The 21192-nt window shown below is 34.9% G+C and overlaps 2 protein-coding genes across 3 annotated transcripts in view; both read left to right on the top strand.

Annotated features, from left to right (window-relative positions):
• LOC149192912 (ABC transporter G family member 39-like) overlaps nucleotides 1-21192 on the top strand; it is a 222979-nt gene that overhangs the window by 167829 nt on the left and 33958 nt on the right. Inside the window, exons 2-9 of one of the 2 annotated variants that reach the window (XM_089404724.1) lie at nucleotides 11807-12209; nucleotides 12322-12442; nucleotides 17411-17499; nucleotides 17594-17678; nucleotides 17762-17921; nucleotides 18196-18272; nucleotides 18376-18429; nucleotides 18570-18962. In XM_089404724.1, coding sequence (XP_089260850.1) covers nucleotides 11902-12209; nucleotides 12322-12442; nucleotides 17411-17499; nucleotides 17594-17678; nucleotides 17762-17921; nucleotides 18196-18272; nucleotides 18376-18429; nucleotides 18570-18962 — 1287 coding nt within the window. In that variant the 5' untranslated portion in view covers nucleotides 11807-11901. The remainder of the gene's footprint in view (nucleotides 1-11806; nucleotides 12210-12321; nucleotides 12443-17410; nucleotides 17500-17593; nucleotides 17679-17761; nucleotides 17922-18195; nucleotides 18273-18375; nucleotides 18430-18569; nucleotides 18963-21192) is intronic. The other variant, XM_089404725.1, reaches the window with a different exon arrangement.
• LOC149192914 (uncharacterized) lies at nucleotides 505-924 on the top strand. The gene has a single exon (XM_089407156.1). It carries the CDS (start codon nucleotides 505-507, stop codon nucleotides 922-924), a length of 420 nt encoding a protein of 139 aa, XP_089263282.1.

Raw genomic sequence — 21192 nt, forward strand, 5'->3', positions numbered from 1 at the left:
AAATAGAAAAGATCACCTCAGCAAAAGAAAAGAAAGTTCATCATGCAAAGAGACTTCGGACCTCCTGAATCGCCTAAGACAACTTATGTGAATGCTAATCCGAATATTTGGATACAGTTGGGCGAGGAATCCCGGCAAGCTAATGCAATGTTACTTGAAACTGTGCAGCAGTTGCATGCAAAAATGACCAGTTTGAGGACAGACAATGAATGACTGCGCTTAGAATAGGAAAGAATTCTAAGGAGTTTGTCCAATAGACAAAATCAGCGCCACCCAGACCCCAGTGCAGAAGATCGGGAAAAGACCCCAACCGCTCAACATGGAGAAGAAAACGTTGAGTCAGCTAAAAGACATAGAGAGGATGAAGAGGGACATTTGGATAATGTCTCCGACCAGTGTAAAACCAAGAAACAAAAGTCAGAACTACAAGGATAATTTAAGAAAATTAAGCCCTCACTCTTTGAGGGAGAGTTTGAAGAGGCTGCAGAGGCTTGGTTAATCGATATGGGCAAGTACTTTCAGATTTATGAGTACACTGACAAACTGAAGGCACGATTGGCGGTTTATCAGTTAAGGGGAAAGGCGACTCTCTGGTGGGAGGAAATCAAGACAGTAAGGAAAATTGACAAAGAACAGGTTACATGGAATGAATTTCAAAAACATTTCAAGGACAAATATCTAACTGAGCGCTATTATGATGAAAAAGCGAAAGAATTCCACGAGTTAAGATTAGGAACCTTAACCATGGATGAATACGTGACTAGATTCACATCCTTACTATGCTACATGCCTTACATGCAAGAGGAAAAGGCCAAAATTCAGCGTTTCATCAGCAGTTTACCAAACTTTATGAAGGAAAAACTAGAATTTGACTACCCCAAGACAATGGACGATGTTGTGCGGAAGGCCAACATTTTCTATTAGCAAATGAAACAAAAAAATGAAGGGCCAAAAGGGGGATTAAACAAGAAAGGTAGAAGTCTGATTCCTAACAGACACCCAAAATTTTCTAACCATAGGAATGCGCAACAAAATACATTCAGCAAGTTTCCAGCCAGAAATCAACCCAGAACTGCATACTCTGAAAACAGACCAACAGAGGGAGTCACAAAATCTGTCAATGATCAGCAATCAAAACCGCCGCTACAATGTTGGGGATGCGGAGAACCCCATTATTACAAAAATTGTCCACAACGAGCTAGAACAGAACAATTATCAAATATGCAAGAAGCATCTACAGTTGGGGAAGTGGCAAGGAACATACCCAGAATTAACGCTGCCTTGGATGATCATCATGCCAAATTCCAGCCCACAATGATCGAATGTGAAGGTATGATCGCTAAGCAACCTGTCTCTGTTTTATTTGATCTAGGTGCTAGCTTAAGCTATGTCAGTCCTAAAGTGGTTGAAAAGTGTCAGTTAGTGAGCAGAAAATTTTCAAAACCTTGGCTAGTTCAACTAGCCACTGGTACAAAGAGAAGGGTTAATGCCAAGACAGAATGTTGTCCCATAACCATTTATGGGTAGCCTATTTATGTTGATCTTAATATACTTCCTTTGGGTTCTTATGATATCTTAATTGGAATGGACTGGTTGGAAAAATGTTGGTCCCTAGTAGACTGTAAACAAAAAATTGTAAGTTTTATTTCAGAATCAGGTCAAAGAAAGGAACTGCAAGGAATAAAAACTAGCACCAAGCTACGTCCTATTACTGCCAGTCAGTTAGGAAAATGCATTAGAAAAGGGTGTCAAATATATGCTGTGCAGGTGGGATTTACAAACTCTAAAAATAAAATGACTTCGCTGGAAAGTATTCCTGTAATTCAGGACTTTGTGGATGTTTTTCCGGAAAACATTCCCGGTTTACCACCAAAGCGAGATATTGACTTCACCATTGAGTTAATTCCAGGTGCAACCCCCATATCCAGAGCTCCTTATTGCATGAGCATACCTGAATTAATAGAACTCAAAATGCAATTACAAGAGATTCTAGATAAAAAATACATTCGTCCCAGTGTATCCCCTTAGGGAGCTCCCGTATTATTTGTATGGAAAAAGGATGGGACCCCCAGATTGTGCATCGATTACCGACAACTAAACAAACTAACCGTCAAGAATAAGTATCCTTTACCACGTATCGACGATCTATTTGATCAGGTGCAAGGGGCTAAGGTGTTCTCAAAAATTGATCTAAGATCCGGATACCATCAGATAAGAATAAAAGATGAAGATATTTACAAAAGAGCCTTCCATACTCGCTATGGTCATTACGAGTTCGTGGTATTGCCGTTTGGCCTCACAAATGCCCCAGCCACCTTTATGAGTCTAATGCATGGTATTTTCTAGCCTTACCTGGATAAATTTGTGTTGATTTTCATAGATGATATTTTAATATACTCTAAGAACCAGGAGTAGCATAAAGAACACCTGAAAATAGTATTGCAGACATTAAGGAAAAATCAGAATTTGGTATAAATCCCAATAATCTCCTTACTTTTAAAGACAGAATTTACATTCCAAACCAAAATTCGATTAAACTATTGATATTAGACGAGTTTCATAAGAAACCTTGTGCGGGCCACCCAGGGTATTAGAAAATGTTTTCAGCCATCAAAAAAGGGTACTTTTGGCCTGGATTGAGAAAGGATATCACAGAATATTTGTCCAAATGTTTGGAGTGCCAACTGGTGAAAGCGGAACACCAACATCTCGCCGGATTGTTACAACCAGTGCCCATTCCGGAATGGAAATGGGAGACCATATCCTTATATTTCATCCCCGGTCTACCCTGCACAAGGAAGCAACATGATTCAATTATGGTGGTGGTAGACAAATTGAGTAAAACAGCTCACTTCATACCTGTGAAATCCACATTTAAAACCATGGAAATCGTAGAAATATTTATGAAGGATATATTTCGCTTACACGGGATACCCAAGGTAGTGATTTCAGATAGGGATGTGAAATTTACATCCACCTTCTGGAAGACTTTTTTTGCAGGATTAAGTACTCAAATCTAGTTTAGTACTGCCTACCATCCTCAAACAGATGGGCAGACTGAACGGGTAAATCAGGTGTTAGAAGACATGCTACGTATGTTCGTGATGCAGCAACCACACAAGTGGGAGGACTACCTCCATCTAGTGGAATTTTCATCTAATAATGGACATCACGAATCATTAGGCATGAGCCCTTTCAAGGTGTTGTACAGAAGAAAATGTAGAGTACTCACAGATTGGAATAATCTGGTGAATAAGCTAGCGCTGGGTCTTGACATGCTAGCATAAATGGAGGAGGTTGTTAAGAAAGTCCGACAAAATTTGAGGGCAGCCCAGGATAGACAGAAGGTGTATGCAGATAAAAAGAGGACTTACAGGGAATTTCAACCCAGAGATCACATTTACCTGAGGGTGAAGCCCTAGAAAAGTTCCTTGCAGTGGCGGGGTTGTGCTAAATTAGCACCTCGATACTGCGGGCCTTTTCAAGTCTTGGAAAGAATTGGACCAGTGGCATATAAGCTTGTGCTACCAAGCCACATTCGGGTCCACAATGTATTTCATGTATCTTTACTAAAGAAATATGTGTATAACCCCCAGCACATTATTGATTGGGAAATATTCAGGTAAAAAGTTTTAATGGGTATAAGACTTTATATATATATTTGTTTTCTTTATTTTACAAAAGTAATTGAAAATTGTTTTATGGCGCAGGTCGAACCGGAAGGAGAGTTCCTGGCAGAACCTCTTCGTATTCTCGATCAGCGAGAAACCAACTTGCAAAAGTGAGCCATCACCCAGGTTAAAGTGCAATGGAAGCACTTTGGCCTGGAAGAGGCCACTTGGGAAGAGGAGGAATTCATGCGAAAAGCTTATCCAACACTGTTTTCTGAAAAGGAAGAGAACACCGGGGACGGTGTTCCTCATATGGGGGGGAGATGTAACACCCCTAGTTGCATAAAGATTACTGAGATCATTAAGTGAAAGTTTTACTAAAAGACATTTTAAATGTTATTATATTTTGATGAGAAATATTAACTGATATAGGCTGAAGGGCCAAGAAATATAGATGGTAATTACCTAGATTATAGGTAGTAATACTTTAACAAAAATAAAACTGTTTTGTTTATTTAAAAGAAACGGTTGCCAAGAAACAATTACCCTCTGCCTCAGAAGGGTAATATAGAGAGGGAAGAAGAGGAGAAAATGGTCCTAGAGTTAGGTGGAACAAACCAGTGGGAAATTTGCTCAATACAGTCAACCAGAGAGTACAGAGATGGTGGCTGGACAGGAGTCCTGAGGCCCATAGTACTGACTGTAACTGGATTAGATCCAGCGTAAAAGATAGAAGGTGCTCGAGGGAGAGTCTGGACGTGATTGCCAAACTCATGGCTGGGAGGAGAGACCTTTCAAATACATTTACATTACACGTTTTTCAGATAACTGAGATAGCAAACTTTTAAGGAATTTATTGTTGAACTATAAATATTGTTGTGTAGAAAGAATATAAAAATGTAATGTACAATAGCTATGCATATCTATTTTACAGGTTAACAGTTGCTGAACAGTAGCTATTAACATTTGAAGTATAGGTAATTACATAAGGTAGAAGCTAACTGTTGCACGAATATCTAGGGGGTGATTTGTTACCCAGTAAAGACAAGACAGTTACACCTATAGTCGAATTATATAACTATCGCATGAATGAAATAAAGATAAAGTCTAGAGTAATGTTAAGTGCAGAATACTGACATAAACCCCCCTTCTCGAACGCATTCATTTGCTTATAATCTATCGTTGCAGCATTACAGCCTCTCAACAGAATATGTGAAGGTTATTACTATTAACGAAAAACAGAAAAGAGTAGCCATTAATCACCATAGTATGGTAGCATCGAAAGACGACATCATGAATAATCCACACACACACACACACACACACATATATATATCAAAACCTGATAACGATGTAGGAGTCTGTTATAGAAATTAACACAGTTAAATAATCTAGTCGCCTTCATATCAGGATGCCCTCATACATTAAAGTAAATGAGAAACACAGTAACTCTTTCCATAACTGAGTAAGCCAAAAAGATTACAGGAGTATACGGTTGTTTAAACATAATAGACAAGGAAAAGGTTGAAGCCATCAGGACAGTCGAATTAATGGCCTCCTCACAAACATAATGAAAATAGTCATTACAGTCATCCTTTAACATAAGCAGAAGCAGGCTCAAAGGCCTTTAAAACCATTACAAATTACATTTCAAAACTGAAGAAAAGTCTACAGTCGTAGCTGGTTGAACAACCTAGAAAAATACAGGTCAAAACAAACCGACGCTTAATCAATACTACCCTACTGCGCCATCAGGGAAAACCCTCATCTTAAACCCTCAAATAACTTAATTTTGAACGGAAACCAAAGGCTTAGCTCCAACCTGAAAAACAATGTAAACGCCATAAGCTCTTACGAAATCAAGGGTCGCGGTCCTGAGCAATAAACCTTTCGGCAGATGGCATACTTGCGTTCAAAGAATATGAGTTAGTCACTATTGGCAGAGGCAATAAATCTATTATTCAATCATATAGACTCAACCGTAACCGAGATGGGTTCTTACCTGAGTTAAGGACGCGGCCTCGACGAGTCGCCAACCTGCAAAGGCAGGATGAACATTCAGCATCATAACCAAATTTAAACATAAGACCAAGCTAGAAAGACAAACCCTCCAGAAACGTGACTGGGTTCAGGCTTTCAACAAGAAAACTTGCTATATAATCTTAAAATACCTGTTGCAGACGGTCCTATACGCATTCTGCCTTCCTCCATGTCCAGAACTGTATAAGTCTCCCCTGAACAGCGGCGAGAAAGCTTTAGGATGTGCGTAAAGTAGTTACCCAAACTCACAACAAACTTCCAACCCCAGCAATCAAAGTTTCAGGTTGCAGAGTTGAAAGGTATACCTGCTCTGACGAGTATATCGGCCTCCTTTGTCATCACCTCTCGCAGAGAACAAAAGCCAGAGCCCTCGCAGAGCAGCGCGACGCAGAGGAGCGACAACAACAATGAGACCTCAAGGTTTCGGCGCCAAGAGTTAGTTAGGTTAAACCCTAGCTTATCTCTATCGTCCGATGGCAAATGGAGAATCAACGACGGATAGCGACGACAGATGGCAGGATCAGACGTAGTTAACGTTCCACAGGATGGATGGCCACTGCGTGGAGCTACGGACGAGGGCCCATACAGCGAAGCAAGCCATGGAATTGTGTGCTTAGTTAACTAGGAGAATCCCTGGCCGAATCTCCCTACCTGTCAAATAAATTAACATTTAATCACATTTAAGTTTTGTACATAGTGTCATGGCGTTGTATATTGTCGTGGATATGAACTCATTTATTATCATTGTATATAACGTTTAGTAGTTGTGAGTCCATGGTTATATGCTGAATTTTTTTTATTTTTTTTTATTTTTATGATTTTTCTAAAATTTAGGTTAGAAATGAAGTTTAGATATTACGCAAATTCAAACTGGAGCATTGTTCAAATTTCTGAAAACCATGTTAACCTTTCTTCTCGTCTCAACCTAAACATTTACAGTTCTCATATATTAAGACAAACTCTTTAAATTTCTGGAAACTAAACGTTAACATTAATTTAAAAACGTTCAAAGTTCATGTTTACAGCGTTCTTTGCAACCTCACCGAGCAATTGTTCCTTATGGTTAGAAGGACATGAATGCACAATTTTCGGTGGAAAGAAAATCCAAAGCATCGAGAGGAGTATCTTCGTGGATAACTTCCTGTGTGACCGGGACTTATGACTTATCTTTTATGGTAAAATTGTTTTTAAATCTTAAAATTTTAAGAAATCTAATTTTAGGGGTGTTTGAATTTTTTTTAATGGTGGAAATGGATTTAAAGCAATCATCACGAACAATTGGGGTACCCAAAATTCTAAGCTTAATCCCTGTAGCCAAGGGTTAAATTTGACTGTTCCCTACCCATCAGTGAATTTTTTTATGATTGTTTTATTTTCAACCTGCTCTTCACATGACTTTTAATATTTACTTTCACCTTCCTTAATATTTTTCATATAAAAACATAATTTATGAAAATTCATCATTTTTAATTCTAGAAATGAATTCATCTGGAATTGGCTGATTATTAGGCTTTTTGGTCCAAATCTCAATTTTGTGTTATCTGAAATGCATTTTTCAATAAGTAAATGGATTCAGCGTCATCAAGAACTCCAGCACCCATATTTTAAAAATTTATTAGCTCAACATTAAGGTTTCAAGTTTTTTCGCCCAAATTTTAATTATATTTAATTAGAAAACATAGCTGAAAAATAAATTTAAAAATCTAATATTTAGCCTATTTTCATTCCTAATAATCAAAATCAAATTAATTCCAGCATTTCATCTAATTTCTACAAATTATAAATATAATTACTTCACATGATGAAAATAGTGAATTTATATATTATTACAACTAAATTAAACCATAAAATCAAACTGGCCACTTTTTTTTCACGGTAGGAAATTGACCCTTCGTAAGGGACCTGTCACATACTACTATCTTCACAGCTGAACCCATTATATATACACAAATAGATACACATTAATTATGCATACATATTACAGAAGGTGGGGCAATTCATCCCTTCAAAAAGTACAAACTAAGTCAGCATTAGATCAAACTAGCCTTCCCCGTTTAGAATGTTCTTTGGTTATTTGATGGGTTATTTTTCTTTTCAATATAAGTAGACTGAGATTGTTTTATCCTAAACCAGATCTTAACACACCTCTTAACACACCGTTTCCGTTATAATTTAAAGAAAACTGTCAAAAGAATCTTAGAAATCTGTAATAATTTTAGAAGTTCATTCCCTACAACAAAAACATTAATTATAACACAATGGGTAGGGCAGAGAAGTCAAACATGGTGAATGGGAGGATACATAGAATTGGTGCAGACTGGACATTCGAGCAGCTCATGGACACTGCTGGCGGCAACGACAAGGGCTTGACTGTTGATGTAGGGTTATTTTTCAATTCATATGCTTCTGAATCTGCTGGAATCAATAGTTGGGGTTGATCACTAAACTCCATGAATTCTTTCACGCCTGCACAGAGGCCACCGCCCAATGACATAACTTCTGTTGTGAGGTGTCAAGATACCAACTTTAAGCTTTGATTCCTCCTGTAATGATCAATGCAGAACTTATAACAGAACAAGATGCAGAGACTTTTATGACCCGTGGAACTATTCTAAGCATTTAAATAAGAAAATCCTGTAACACTGTTTCAGAGATTAAAAAAACCCTTCCCAATGCAAATCCCCAAAAGCATTTTGTGGGTCGTTCATATCCCACTTGGCTTCGGTTTTCTGCTGATTAAAAACACAGTATCTATGGGGAAAAGTTGCATCTGTTTGGAGCTTATGGAATGCCCGACAAAAGCCTCGTGTGAACACTGGTAACTCTTATTTTATGATCAGTTGTATTCAATTTCTGAGAGATCTAGCAGCTTTTCAGTGTCCAATTTTAGGATCGTAATTTTTTGCGGCTTATCTCTCTTTTGATTGTTCGTCCAACATTCAGATCAAACATGCATGGAATGGAACTGAAAGATGTACAATGGAGAGGGACCTCTCAGTTTCTGAGGCAGCTGATCAATTGCAGTAGCTGCAGGGTTGCATATTAAGAGGGAGGGATGTGAGGTTTCATGTGTTGTGCACTTTTTTCAGTAGGGTTATCTGCGAAAAATAGAAGCACAGAGAAGAATGTGCTCCCGTAGTATTACATACCCATTCCCCTCTAAGTCAATTTTCCCTCCTCCAGCTACATGAGGCATCCTAAACATCAGAGATTTTATCTTATTAGAGCAAGAGTCATTTTTTTCTGCAACCAACCCATGCCTTGGAAGTCCATTGAAGTGTGGAAGCAATGCCTTCAATGCCTGTAAGCCTGGCCAGCAGTTTTTTTCTGTGTCGCCCCTTGTTATAATCTTTTATATTAACCCTGTCTAAATGAGGGAAAATAAATGAGCCTTTGGTTGACAATGGGCTGACCTTTGAAATTCAACGACTACTTCAGAAGTAAAATTTGTGAACCATTCAGTGTCTCTAAACTTCTCAGGAATTAGCCTTAAAATAATATGTCTTCAGAAATAATCTATAATTGATAAATTCATCATTTTATGTATTTAAAGTGTAAGGAAATCATTTGAGTAGAAAGTAAATTATTTCATTGTTTCAAACCTAGCAGGACTCAACTCCTCTTGTGATCTTGCTAGTATTCCTTTCGTATTTTTCTTCGGATTTGGTTATGTTTGCAGGTTGAAAAAGAACCTTGGGTAGGTGAAGCATTTCATGTTTAACGGGAACTGATGTTACAACTGTGCCTTAGGGAGGTCTGCACCAGCATCTTCAATAAAACCCATCAAAATTTACACAATATATAAGAAAACTTCACCCAAAAAATAATTGCTCCTTCATCTCAACAAATTTCAGAGAAAAACTCAGTTCTAACCCCAACAATAATCCAAAATTTCTCCCCAACGCATCTTAAAATAACGACTAAAATTCAATCTTGGTAAGCTCCTACTGAAACTTCATTTCTTCACCTACCAATGCATGGAAAATTGACACTATGATTTCAATGTTGACACAGGGAATCCTTTATCAAAACGTAAAATACATAGCCATATCCTGCAAAAGAGAAAATGATTTTTCAAGATTGTCCTTGCACTTGAGGAAGACCGTTTCCATGATCTGCAATTGCTGCTTGATTTGCGTCACCGTTTGTTGGATTTACGGGCTGAAATTCCCTTATACAGCACAATGTGTGTCTCATTTTCTATGCAAAATGGCAGAGTATATGGTAGAAAAACAAAAGGAAGAAGATTCGAGGACTTTGAATGGGTAAACGAATTGGAAGTTTGCTTCGTTGGTGTTGGTGTGCTTTTGTTGCTTTCGCCTTTGCTTCATTGCTAGAATTTGGATGGGTACAGGAAATTGCATTTGTCACTCTCAATGAGTCATCATTAGATATAAATATTTAAGAGACATAAATGCATTGTGAACAGCTAGGTGCTTTGGCTTTCCCATTGTAACCATTTCTTTGTATTCTCATGTGGGAGACTCTGGGTACTGCCAGCCTGATAATTATTTTATATATATAATGAGGTGTTTATTTTGGAATACACTGTATTTGATGGCCAAAAAACGGTCATTAATTTTAAAAAGGAGCTATAACTCGTATTTCCGAAATTTCTACCTTGTTGAAATCTAATTTCAACGCTGCCGTACGCTATCAACCAAAACCGCCTGCAAAACCACAAAACTGCCCAGAATCATATCGCACCGCCATCCATGAAAAGTGGTTTCCGTATTGTTGAGCTCCGATGCGTTTTGGTGCAGGCACGTGGCTCTCGCCTGACGTAGGCAACTTTGACCCATCGGGAGGTAAAGCTCAGCAACAAGGTGGCTTCCGATATCATTCTCCATCGTTGGATTTGCTTCTTCATCCTCCACCGTCGATCTCTTGAAGGTGCACGGGCCTGCATCAAATTAAATGTTGCGTGGAGTAAATTAAAAGCTTGGTTGACCGCCGTGGAGGAAACAACATGGAATTTAATGTCTGTACGTAGATGGTAGGCGCAATTTTAATTTTAATGTTTTTATATAGTGGAAGTATGGGCAGCGATTTCGTGTGTTGACTATTTCTGTCTTCACATGTGATTCACATTAAAAATATATACACGTTGTGTGTTAAAAAGAAATGGAGGCAGCGTAGGTTAATATATGGTAAGTTGTAAAATGCACCGTAGTGTATGGGAAGATGAAGAACGCATATGCCAGTTTGTTGCCCAATGTATGATGCATGTAGAAAATATTGCAGAGCAGTGTAAAAAAAACAGGGGAGCGCATGTATTATTTGTTTTTGTTGGTATTGCTCATTGTAAAGAGAAGGTAAAGAGAAGGGCGTAGTGTAAGAGAAGAAAATGCACAGCAGTGCATGAAGAAGAGAATAGTGTGAGCCAAATGAAAAGAGCTCGTGGGTTGAATTTTTTTTGTGGAGCATTGTAAAATGATGGTGCAGTAAAAGGTGAAACACACAGCAGTGTGTAAAAAGACAAGAACAGTGTTGTAATGTTTTGTGTGGCATTTTTGTGAAACAGAGGTGTAAGAAAAACCATGTGTGGTTTTGTACAGAAGTGTATAAGGAAAATGGTGGAGCGCATTTGTATGCATATGTAAATTTTATTTTACAGCAGTAAAGTGTTTTTCACTGCAGTGAATGTAAAAGGGGATTTACAGCAGTAAACCCAGCTCAGTAATTTCTCAGGGTGAAAACAGAGTTTTTGTTTAATATTGTTTTTGGTGAATTCCTCTCAGCAAAGAGGATGAATGTTTGTATGAGGCTTTATATTTTAAGCAATAGAAATGTTTTTATGACTGTGTAATACTCTGTTCTGAGTTATTCTTTTTGAAAGAGGTTCTCTGCAAATGATTCTGGAACAGTGGAAACAGAGCATTGCCTCTGTGGTATTTGCATGATTGGTTTTTGGTATTTTCTCCTATTAAAAATACCCAACATACCTGAATTTCCATTGTTTTCCCAATAAAATTGTGGCCTCGTTATACCAGGGCATCTTTTTATTGCCCGGTTGCAGTATACAGTTAATTTCCTCGGATAACTTCCCATTTGATACATCTTTTATTGATGCCTTTTAAATAACTTCTCATTAAAAACTGCGCATTACATCGTATGTCACACTTCTGTTAATAATTGAGTTTTGAAACTTTCAGTGAAAATGTCTGCATTAAGTGGCAACTCGGTCAACTCACCATGCAAGATGTGCATGAATGTGCCCAATAATTAAAACGGTCTTTCGAAGGAGGCAATGGAAAGCAGCATATCGCGTAGTGGCAGCGATCGATTCCCGAATTTCTCATCGAGTTCAAGAGCACGCAGATGCGAGGAGGAAGAGTTGGCATGGGCAGCAATAGAGAGGCTTCCCACGTACGATCGTCTCAGAACTTCCATACTCGACGACCTTCTAAACAATCAATCAACGGGATCGAGTCATAGCCAGATCGACGTCACAAAAATTTCCCCCGAAGCTCGAAAACTACTCATCCACAGACTCGTGGGAGAAACGGGCGAAGATAATGAACGCTTTCTGCTCAAACTTCGTCAAAGGCTCGACCGGTTCTCAACATTTTACACCCTCTTACCTATTTTTGGAATTTGTTTCAATTCATTATACCCAGAGTGTGTATATATATAATTAACGTCACCATCTTGTGTTTGTGCTATCCAGAGTGGGAATTGTCATACCAGAGATTGAGATCCGTTTCCAGGAATTGAATGTTACTGCGGATGTGTACGTTGGAAGTCGAGCATTGCCTACATTAATTAACTGGACAGCCAATCTGGTCGAGGTATAATGTTTGAAATTTCAATTTCAATATTTTTTTTATCGCTGAGTTGCTTAGTTATTATAGTTTATTACACAATATTTTATTATTATTATTATTAACTTGTATCCAAACAATTTAAAAACTTTAGTTTAAAAAAGTTAATTTCTAAAATTAGAATATTTTAAGAGCTGAATCTATTTATACATTCAAAAATGTATCTTGAATATCAAAAAATCATATTAGATAAGAGTTCTTTTTATTTAATTTAGAAAATATTTAAAAACATGTATCTTCCTATATACTTTTTTAATTATTATTTAATTTAGAACATATTTAAAAACATATTCATATATAGTTTATCCTTTTTAATGAGGTTTTGAAATATTTTTATTATTAAAAGTTATTTACATGTGTAAGTTATTTTAATTTTCAAACAAAATTGAGTATTTTTTACGGTGCTTTTTTACATTTTTATTTTATTTTTTTGTTTTTCTTTCGGAAAGAAATAGCGATGCTTTCATTCATAAATTATGATAAAGTTTACGTATTCATGTTTATGTTTCCATCAACATACCACACATAAAAGTATAGCCTATGATACCATCCCTACTACAGATCCAAAATGTTGATGCCTGTAACAGAAGGAGCATTATATTAACCTCTTACAAATAAAAATGAGATCCAATTAGTCACATAAAATATACAAAAAAAAAAAAAAAAAAAGCAACTAAAAGAAAAGTTGTTTTCGGAGAAGAAAGAAAGTTGCTCTTCTTGTTAAACTCTTGCAAAATTAAAAAATGTTCCTCCAAATATGTTCTTTCCTTGTCCTATGAGTCTGTGTTTTCAAATCATGTTCCCTATATATTCATAATATTGTTATGGTCTTTTCAAATCATGTTCCCTATATATTTATAATATTGTTATAGTCTTTTTGTGGATAAGAAATCTTAAATAAAAATGAGACTATCAACCTTGATCCTTGTGTTATTTTCAAAGATGGCGTAAGGGATCATTAATGGAAGGATCTTAGGTCCTCTCTTGGACAGGAGGTCCGCAGTCATATTTTGCTATCTGTAGATGTGTTCAAAATTAATTTTATGAAATGATTTAATCAAATCTCTAATCTGATCCATCCAATTAGTTAAAATAGGTGGTTTGAATTTGTTGTGCTCTCTTACCCAGTCGATGACCCCCTTTGCATTGTCATATATCTAAATATTTACCATCCCTATCCACTTCGTTGCTTTCAAAATCCCCCATAACCCTATCACCTCAGCTTGGTTGTTGGTCCCCTCACCTCCTTCCCACCATAAATGATAGAAAGTGCTAGGTTTCATGACTAAGAAAGCACCACAACCACACTTCCGATGCCTGCTAGCTACATCAAAAAATCCAACAGGGTACCTTCCCAAGGTGTCTCTAAACCTTACCTGTCTTATTTTAACCTTCTCCTTTATCGGTCCCTTTTCATTGAAGAAAGAGACATATTTTATGATGATAGTTCTAACACAAATAATATTTTCTTGGAAGATAGCAGAATTTATTGATTTCCATATTGACCATATAATATATAGAGGCAGGAATCGAAAAGTTTTGTTCTTTTTATACCAGAATTTGATGCATCCTGCCACAGAATGAGCCACATAACATACCTTTATGTTGAAAGAGTTAAGTACCCCTTCCCAAACTGCCTTCGAGTAGGAACAATGTAGGAACAAGTGTTCTGCGGTCTCTGGTCCTCGCTGACAAAAGATACACACCCCTGGCCCAATAAATCCCCTCTTCTGCAGGTTGTTCCTGGTCAAAACACGATCATGTAATATCAATCATCCAAAACATTTCAGTTTATTTGGAGTTTCCCCTCTCCAAGTAACTTGAACCAATTAAACTGTTCATATTTCTCACCAGGAAATGGAAAACTTTTGTATATGCATTTTACCTATGGATTATCCTTTTTCTTTGTGCCTCCCCAAGAAATCATGTCCTTCCCTGTTTGTATGCCAATTCCAACATCCCTTAAATACATGATGTATTTCTCCCATTCACTGCAAATCCACCCTCAAGTCCTAATTCCTCCGTTGTTATCCATCTTTGTTCTGAAGTGGGATTATCTTGTTCTATGTTGTACTATTGGAGGGAGAAATATCCCTTACTGTGAATAAATTCAATTAGCTGTGAAGATAAAGAATGGTGTCCCGACATTCCCAACATCGCATCTAGGCCTACTGCAATTAAAGATCCATCCCTTACTTCCCATCTAGAAAATGTCATCAACCAGATAATTTGTTTCATCATACCATTCCATATAGTCGAAGAGATAGAAGGCCCCTCCCCTGATCCATTCAGCCAACGACTACCCAAACATATATTTACCTCTTACTAACATCATGCCATAAGCCCGGTCCGTTTAATGCACACCACCTGTTTTTAATAACAAGGGATTTATTAAAGTTCTCCAACTCCATAAATCCCCACCCTCCTATAGGTAGGTAGTGCAAGCGTGGACCAACTAGCCAGGTGGAACTTACCCTCAAGCTTGCTACCAGACCATAAGAATTTTGCCATGATAGACTTAATCCTTCGAGAGATCACCCTAGGAAACATTAACCGTGGCATCCAGAAAACAAAAATATGTAGCAAATTGCAAATACCGAATTGATTAGAATCATCCTACCCAGAGAAAGTATTCTATGCATCCAACTCGCCATTTTTTTCTCCAATTTTGTAGCCAACCATTCCCAGCCACTGATCCCATAATTGTTCGGTTTGCATCTAAAACTCAAATACTTAATTCCCAGCTCTAATTTTTGACATTTAATATAAAAAATAAGACAGATCTGTCTTATAACTTCGTCCTCCACCCTCCCGAAAACCAGTAAAGATTTCTCCTTACTCATCAAGAGGTCCGACATGCCTTCGAGAAAGCATCCAGTGCATGCGAAATGTTAGTCAATTCCCCAATGGATTTCCGACCACCAAACAACAAATTTCCGACAAAACACAAATGTGTCACTGCTTGCTTTCTCGACAAATTTAACCCCTCCATCATCCCCTTATTCTGCATTTCCTGCATCTTCAGGCTTAAGCAATCGACAACCAACAAAAAATGTAAAGGGGATAGTGCACAACCCTGCCTCAAACCCTTGTACACCCTGAAGAATTTAGTTGGGCAATCATTGATAATAACCACAAAATTGGAAGTCCTGATGCAAGCCATGATCCATCTCGATTTGAACAAAGGCAGACCAGTTTTAATCAACACCAAATACAAAAACACCCAATCCACACTATCAAATCAGTCACAACTTCATCAAACATGCGTTTCTATGCCTAGTTTTAATCGAGTGCATCATTTCCCGAGTAATGGCTGTAGGATCCTGTATTTGTCGCCCTAGAGGAAACCAAATTATTCCATTGTTATAAATCGGGAGAGTAACAGTTTAATACTTACATTATTCCATTGTTATAAATCGGGAGAGTAACAGTTTAATACTTACAGCAATAAATTTATAAGTTCTATTTTTTTTGTTTGTTTATTAGTTTATTTATTTATTTATAACTCTGGCGATTGTATTTATAACTTTAGGGATTGTATGTAGATTTGGTTTAGAATTCGTGGGTCTGTTTTCATGATGTTTTTTCATTACATATTTATTTTATTGGTTAGTTTATTTATAACTTTGGGATTGTATTTTATTTGAGTTATATCCACTTTTCTTATAGTTGAATGTGTCTATAAAGTTTGGAATTCATGATTTTAATACAAAAGTGTTTTGACAATACACTAGGTTTTTTTGACAATACACTATTTATATTTTTAAAATAAATATAAATTAGTTATTATTTAATTTAATTAATTAATTATATAAACATAAAAATTCGTTGTTTAATTTAATTAATTAATTATATATATATTTTTTTTAAAAATTAATATTTTTGAAAAATTATTTCATTAAAATAGTTTTTATTTTTTATTTTTTAATAATCAATAATTTTTTGAGATTGTTTTTATTTAATGTGGTTTATCTTTAAGATAAAGATTAATCCTGAAAATAAATTAAATTAAATAGTTTAAAATGTAGACCAACAATTAATAATGTGATTAATCTTAATCAATATAGATCAGAAAAGTCTAAAATCATGAATCAATAATTTTATTAAACAATTTTATTTTAATTTTTATATTAAATTGAAATTTTAAATTATTATCTTAAATATGGATATCTAAATTTTATTAGCCTGTTTTTCTCAAAATTCTTAAAAAAATTAAATCACAATCTAAATAATCATATATATATATATATATATAAACTCTTCATTTTCTAACTTTTCAAACTATTTTTTTCATAAATTTATTGTAAGTACTTTTGAGAAAAAAGTTAATTAATAATCTTGATAAAATCACAAAAGTATAAAATTAAAAATCAATAACTTTATTAAACAATTTTATTTTAATTTCAATTTTTATTTTAAATTAAAATTTTAACTTATTATCTTAAATTTCAAATTTCAATGTCTAAAAAATTTTATCAACTTGTTTTTCCCAAAATTCTTCAAAAAAATTAAACCACAATCAATATATATATAGAAACTCTTTTAAACTGATTTTTTCATACATTTATTGTAAATAGGTTTTTTTTAATTAAACCAATGGCGCCCCTTCGTATGTATCTTAAATTACAATATCATATATTTCAGTCCGATGGGATTATTTGGCATTATCTTGTTTACCACTGGCTATCGGTTCAGAGAGTGGTCTTAAGAAAAGTTCTTTGGACTTTCACACTGAATTGTAAGAATATCTCATTTATCCTTTAATTTTTTAATCTTGTTGATCCAATCATTCGAACAGTCGACCCCATAACTGGATTAAGGTTTTTCAATACTCATTCCTAGAACCAGTGATTATTATTAATAATAACAACTACTGGATTGCACAGCGCCGTTGTAACTTGTTCGACAGAAAAAATTGTGGGATGTTGATCGCAGGATGCTTTGGGAACGCTTCGTTTGAGTAGGACAAAGAAGAAAAACTTCACAATCCTTCACAATGTCAGCGGTGTCGTTAAACCCGGCAGGTAAATAGATATATTGGAAGTTTTTAACTTGAACTTGATGTCGGTCATCGAAGGCCTGGGTTGACTTGTGGTTTGTAAAATGAAAATGATGAAGAATGACGTTGCTACTTGGGCCTCCTGCCTCGGGGAAGACAACTCTGCTCTTGGCACTGGCCGGAAAGTTTCAAAACGCTCTTAAAGTAAGTATTCCTTCAAATCTCAATTTTGGTGCTCTTATATTTACTCACGATATCAAATCATTCTGTATAAGTTTTTGGTTCAGGTTGAAGGAGAAGTGAAGTATAATGGGCATGCCATGAACGAATTCGTGCCAGATAGGACTTCTACTTACATTAGTCAGCATGATACCCATATGGGAGAAATGACCGTTAGAGAAACCCTGAACTTTTCGTCTCGTTGTCAAGGCGTTGGTTCAAGATATGGTATTTCTTTTTAATCCTAAGTGTGTTTAATGTTCATTGTGTGTGTCTCGTTGTCGATGGACTTAGCTTACCATCATGGAATTAATTACTTGTAAAATGATATGTAGGTGAAAGTGGTAATTAGCCTTCATTGCAGATCTGGCTTTAAAATCTCTATATTCGTGTGAAAATCTCCACATCATGAAAAATAGCGATTATCCAACCTCTTATAATAATCCAACTTTTTGATACCACATGATTAAGATGCATGCTGAATAACAGGTCTTTGCTGCAGATGTGTTGATTGAGCTTTCCAGAAGAGAGAAACAACTAGGGGTGAAACCAGATTCTGACGTTGATGTTTTCATGAAGGTGTCCACGTCAAAATTGATGCAGTCCTGAATTTATTTAATAGTTTTTTAATGAAAATGAAGGAACTGAAATAGATACTGTGAACTGTTGGATATATACGTAGGCAACAGCAATAAAGGGAAAGGAAACCAGTGTTATGACGGACTCTGTTTTGAAGGTAGGATTTCTTCCCATTCATCTTCTAATTTTACCTTTGAAATCGGGAATGGAAAGCAATTTTTCTAAGAATTCATTATCGCAATCAACATGTTTTTATGTATTGTGGGCCGATAAACAATATCAAAATATTTGGTCCAGATTTTGGGGTTAGACATCTGCGCGGATACGATGGTAGGAGACAATATGCGGAGAGGGATTTCTGGAGGTCAGAAGAAAAGAGTGACAACGGGGGAGATGATAGTTGGAGGCGCCAAAGCTTTCCTGATGGATGAAATTTCGACGGGGCTGGACAGCTCTACCACATATCAGATTGTCCGATGCTTCTCCCATTTTGTCCGTGCTATGAAGGCGACAATGGTGATTTCTCTTCTACAACCTGCCCCTGAAACCTTCCAGCTCTTCGACGATATAATTCTGCTCTCAGAAGGTTATATCGTGTACCAAGGACCCCGCGAATTTGTTCTGGAATTCTTCGAGAGCATGGGATTTAAATGCCCCGAGAGGAAAGGCGTTGCAGATTTCTTGCAAGAGGTACCTCTCTAACGTTCTAGATATTAATAGATTACAACCGAATAAGCTACCAGTAGAAAAGAAGAAAAGGGTGACAATCTCTGGGATTAGATAAAAACAATTATTAGAAATGTGAAAAATAATAACAATTATTAGAAATGTGAAAAATAATCCAACTGGGATATTGCCGTATATATCCGATCTCTTGCCCTAGTGTATATCCTACCTCTGGCGGCAATATTTTGAAATTGTGGAAGCAATTTTGAAATTGTGGAAATAAGTTTGCCTACATACTTCACATTTTTTTATTTTAGTGAACATTACATAGTAATGATAGCAAGATATATATTGTTTTTAACTCTTTTTATGTTTAAAATATATTTAATATAAATATTTATTTTATTTTAATAAATATGTTTTTACCCTATATCGATAGAGTGTGTTTTGTAAAGGTATGGTGTGTTATAAAAGTTTTTAATTTGAAATTCTATGGCTAAAAATCTAATCATGTTAAAGGGTAGTGTGGGGCAGGATGTTTTGACCACTACTCAAACTTTGATAACTATTCACATCACAAATTAAGTGTGTTAATTATCTCAAAAAACACCTGACAAACAAAAAAATATATAAATATTTTTTTGTTTTTTAATATTTTTTTGAAACATTCACTTTACTTCTTTGCATTGAAAACACCAAACACTTTAATACTTAATTTCTAAGGTTGGTTTTTTTATTATTTATTCTTTTAAACATATGTAGTGTATTACTCAAATATTTGGTTGAAATAAATCAAAGTTATTGCATCAAAAGGTGCTCTATAGTCTAGCATAGAAAGATGTTGTATTATAAGTAGAGTGTAAAGATTTAAAGATTGACTCAATATAGTAGAGATATTATAGGGGTTGTAAGTGAGTAGAAAGATTTAAATGTGAGATTAATATGAAAGAAATATTTTAATATTTGTAAAATTAAATATTAAATAAAAAACAATAATAAAAATAATTTTGTTTTTATTAATAAAACTAACAATGTTTTGAAGAAATCCTCATATATATATTTTAAATTTTGGAACACATAAATAAAAACTTAATAAAGTATATATATATATAATTCACATGTGTAACATCATAAGTTATAAATTTATTTTAAAATTTAATTAATAAACATATATATTTTATTTAGTAAATATAAAACATCTATTGAGGGAGTCTTGGATACACGATTGGGTGCTTTGTTAAGGCAATCCTTGATGTGAAGCCACCAGTTCAATTCTCCCTTTGATCGGGGTGATATATTGGACATGATAAAGATGTAGTTCTGCCAAGCTTATATATATATATATATATATATATATATATATATGTAAATAATGCCTAATTAGATGTATTATATGTATTAGAGATGTGAAATTTATATAAATATAAATATTATTATTAAAAACCAGTATAAATCCATTTTAACTAATCTATCAACTGCTTAAAAGAAACAAATTTCTTGAAGTGCAAACTTAATCACAATTTTTCTACTCAAAAAAATATTTGCATTTAAACAATAATAAAAGTAATTTTGATTTTATTAATAAAACTAACAATGCTTTGAAGAAATCCATATATATATATATATATATTTCAAATTTTGAAACATAAATTATAAATTTATTTAAAATTTAATTAATAAACACATATATTTTAGTTAAAAAATATAAAACATCTATCCACGGAGTCTTGGGTGCTTTGTTAAGGCAATATTCTCTCTCTGATAGGGGTGATATATTGGACATGATGAAGATGTAGTCCTGCCAAGCATATATATATATATATATATATAATGCCTAATTAGATGTATTAGATGTATTATATGTATTAAAGATGTGAAATTTATATAAATATAAATATTATTATTAAAAACTAGTATAAATCCATCTTAAGTCTGAATTTATCAATAACTTAAAAGAATCAAATTTCTTGAACTGCAAACTTAATCACAATTTTTCTACTCAAAAAGATATTTGCATTTAAACAATAACAGAAGTAATTTTATTTTTAGTAATAAAACTAACAATGCTTTGAAGAAATCCTTATATATATATTTCAAATTCTGAAACATATAAATAAAAACTTAATAAATTATATATATATATAATTGGCATGTGTAACATCATAAATTATAAATTTATTTAAAATTTAATTAATAAACATATATATTTTAGTTAAAAAATATAAAACATCTATCCATGGAGTCTTGGATACAC

This window comes from Pinus tabuliformis, chromosome 2_2 (genome assembly GCF_031772625.1).
Source record: "Pinus tabuliformis cultivar Carrire ecotype Pingquan chromosome 2_2, CPIR1, whole genome shotgun sequence".
In the NCBI taxonomy this organism is placed as follows: Eukaryota; Viridiplantae; Streptophyta; class Pinopsida; order Pinales; family Pinaceae; genus Pinus; species Pinus tabuliformis.

What these genes read in the sequence shown, in the direction of transcription:
- LOC149192914 (XM_089407156.1), top strand. Translation starts at nt 505, where the DNA reads ATGGGCAAGTACTTTCAGATTTATGAGTACACTGACAAACTGAAGGCA.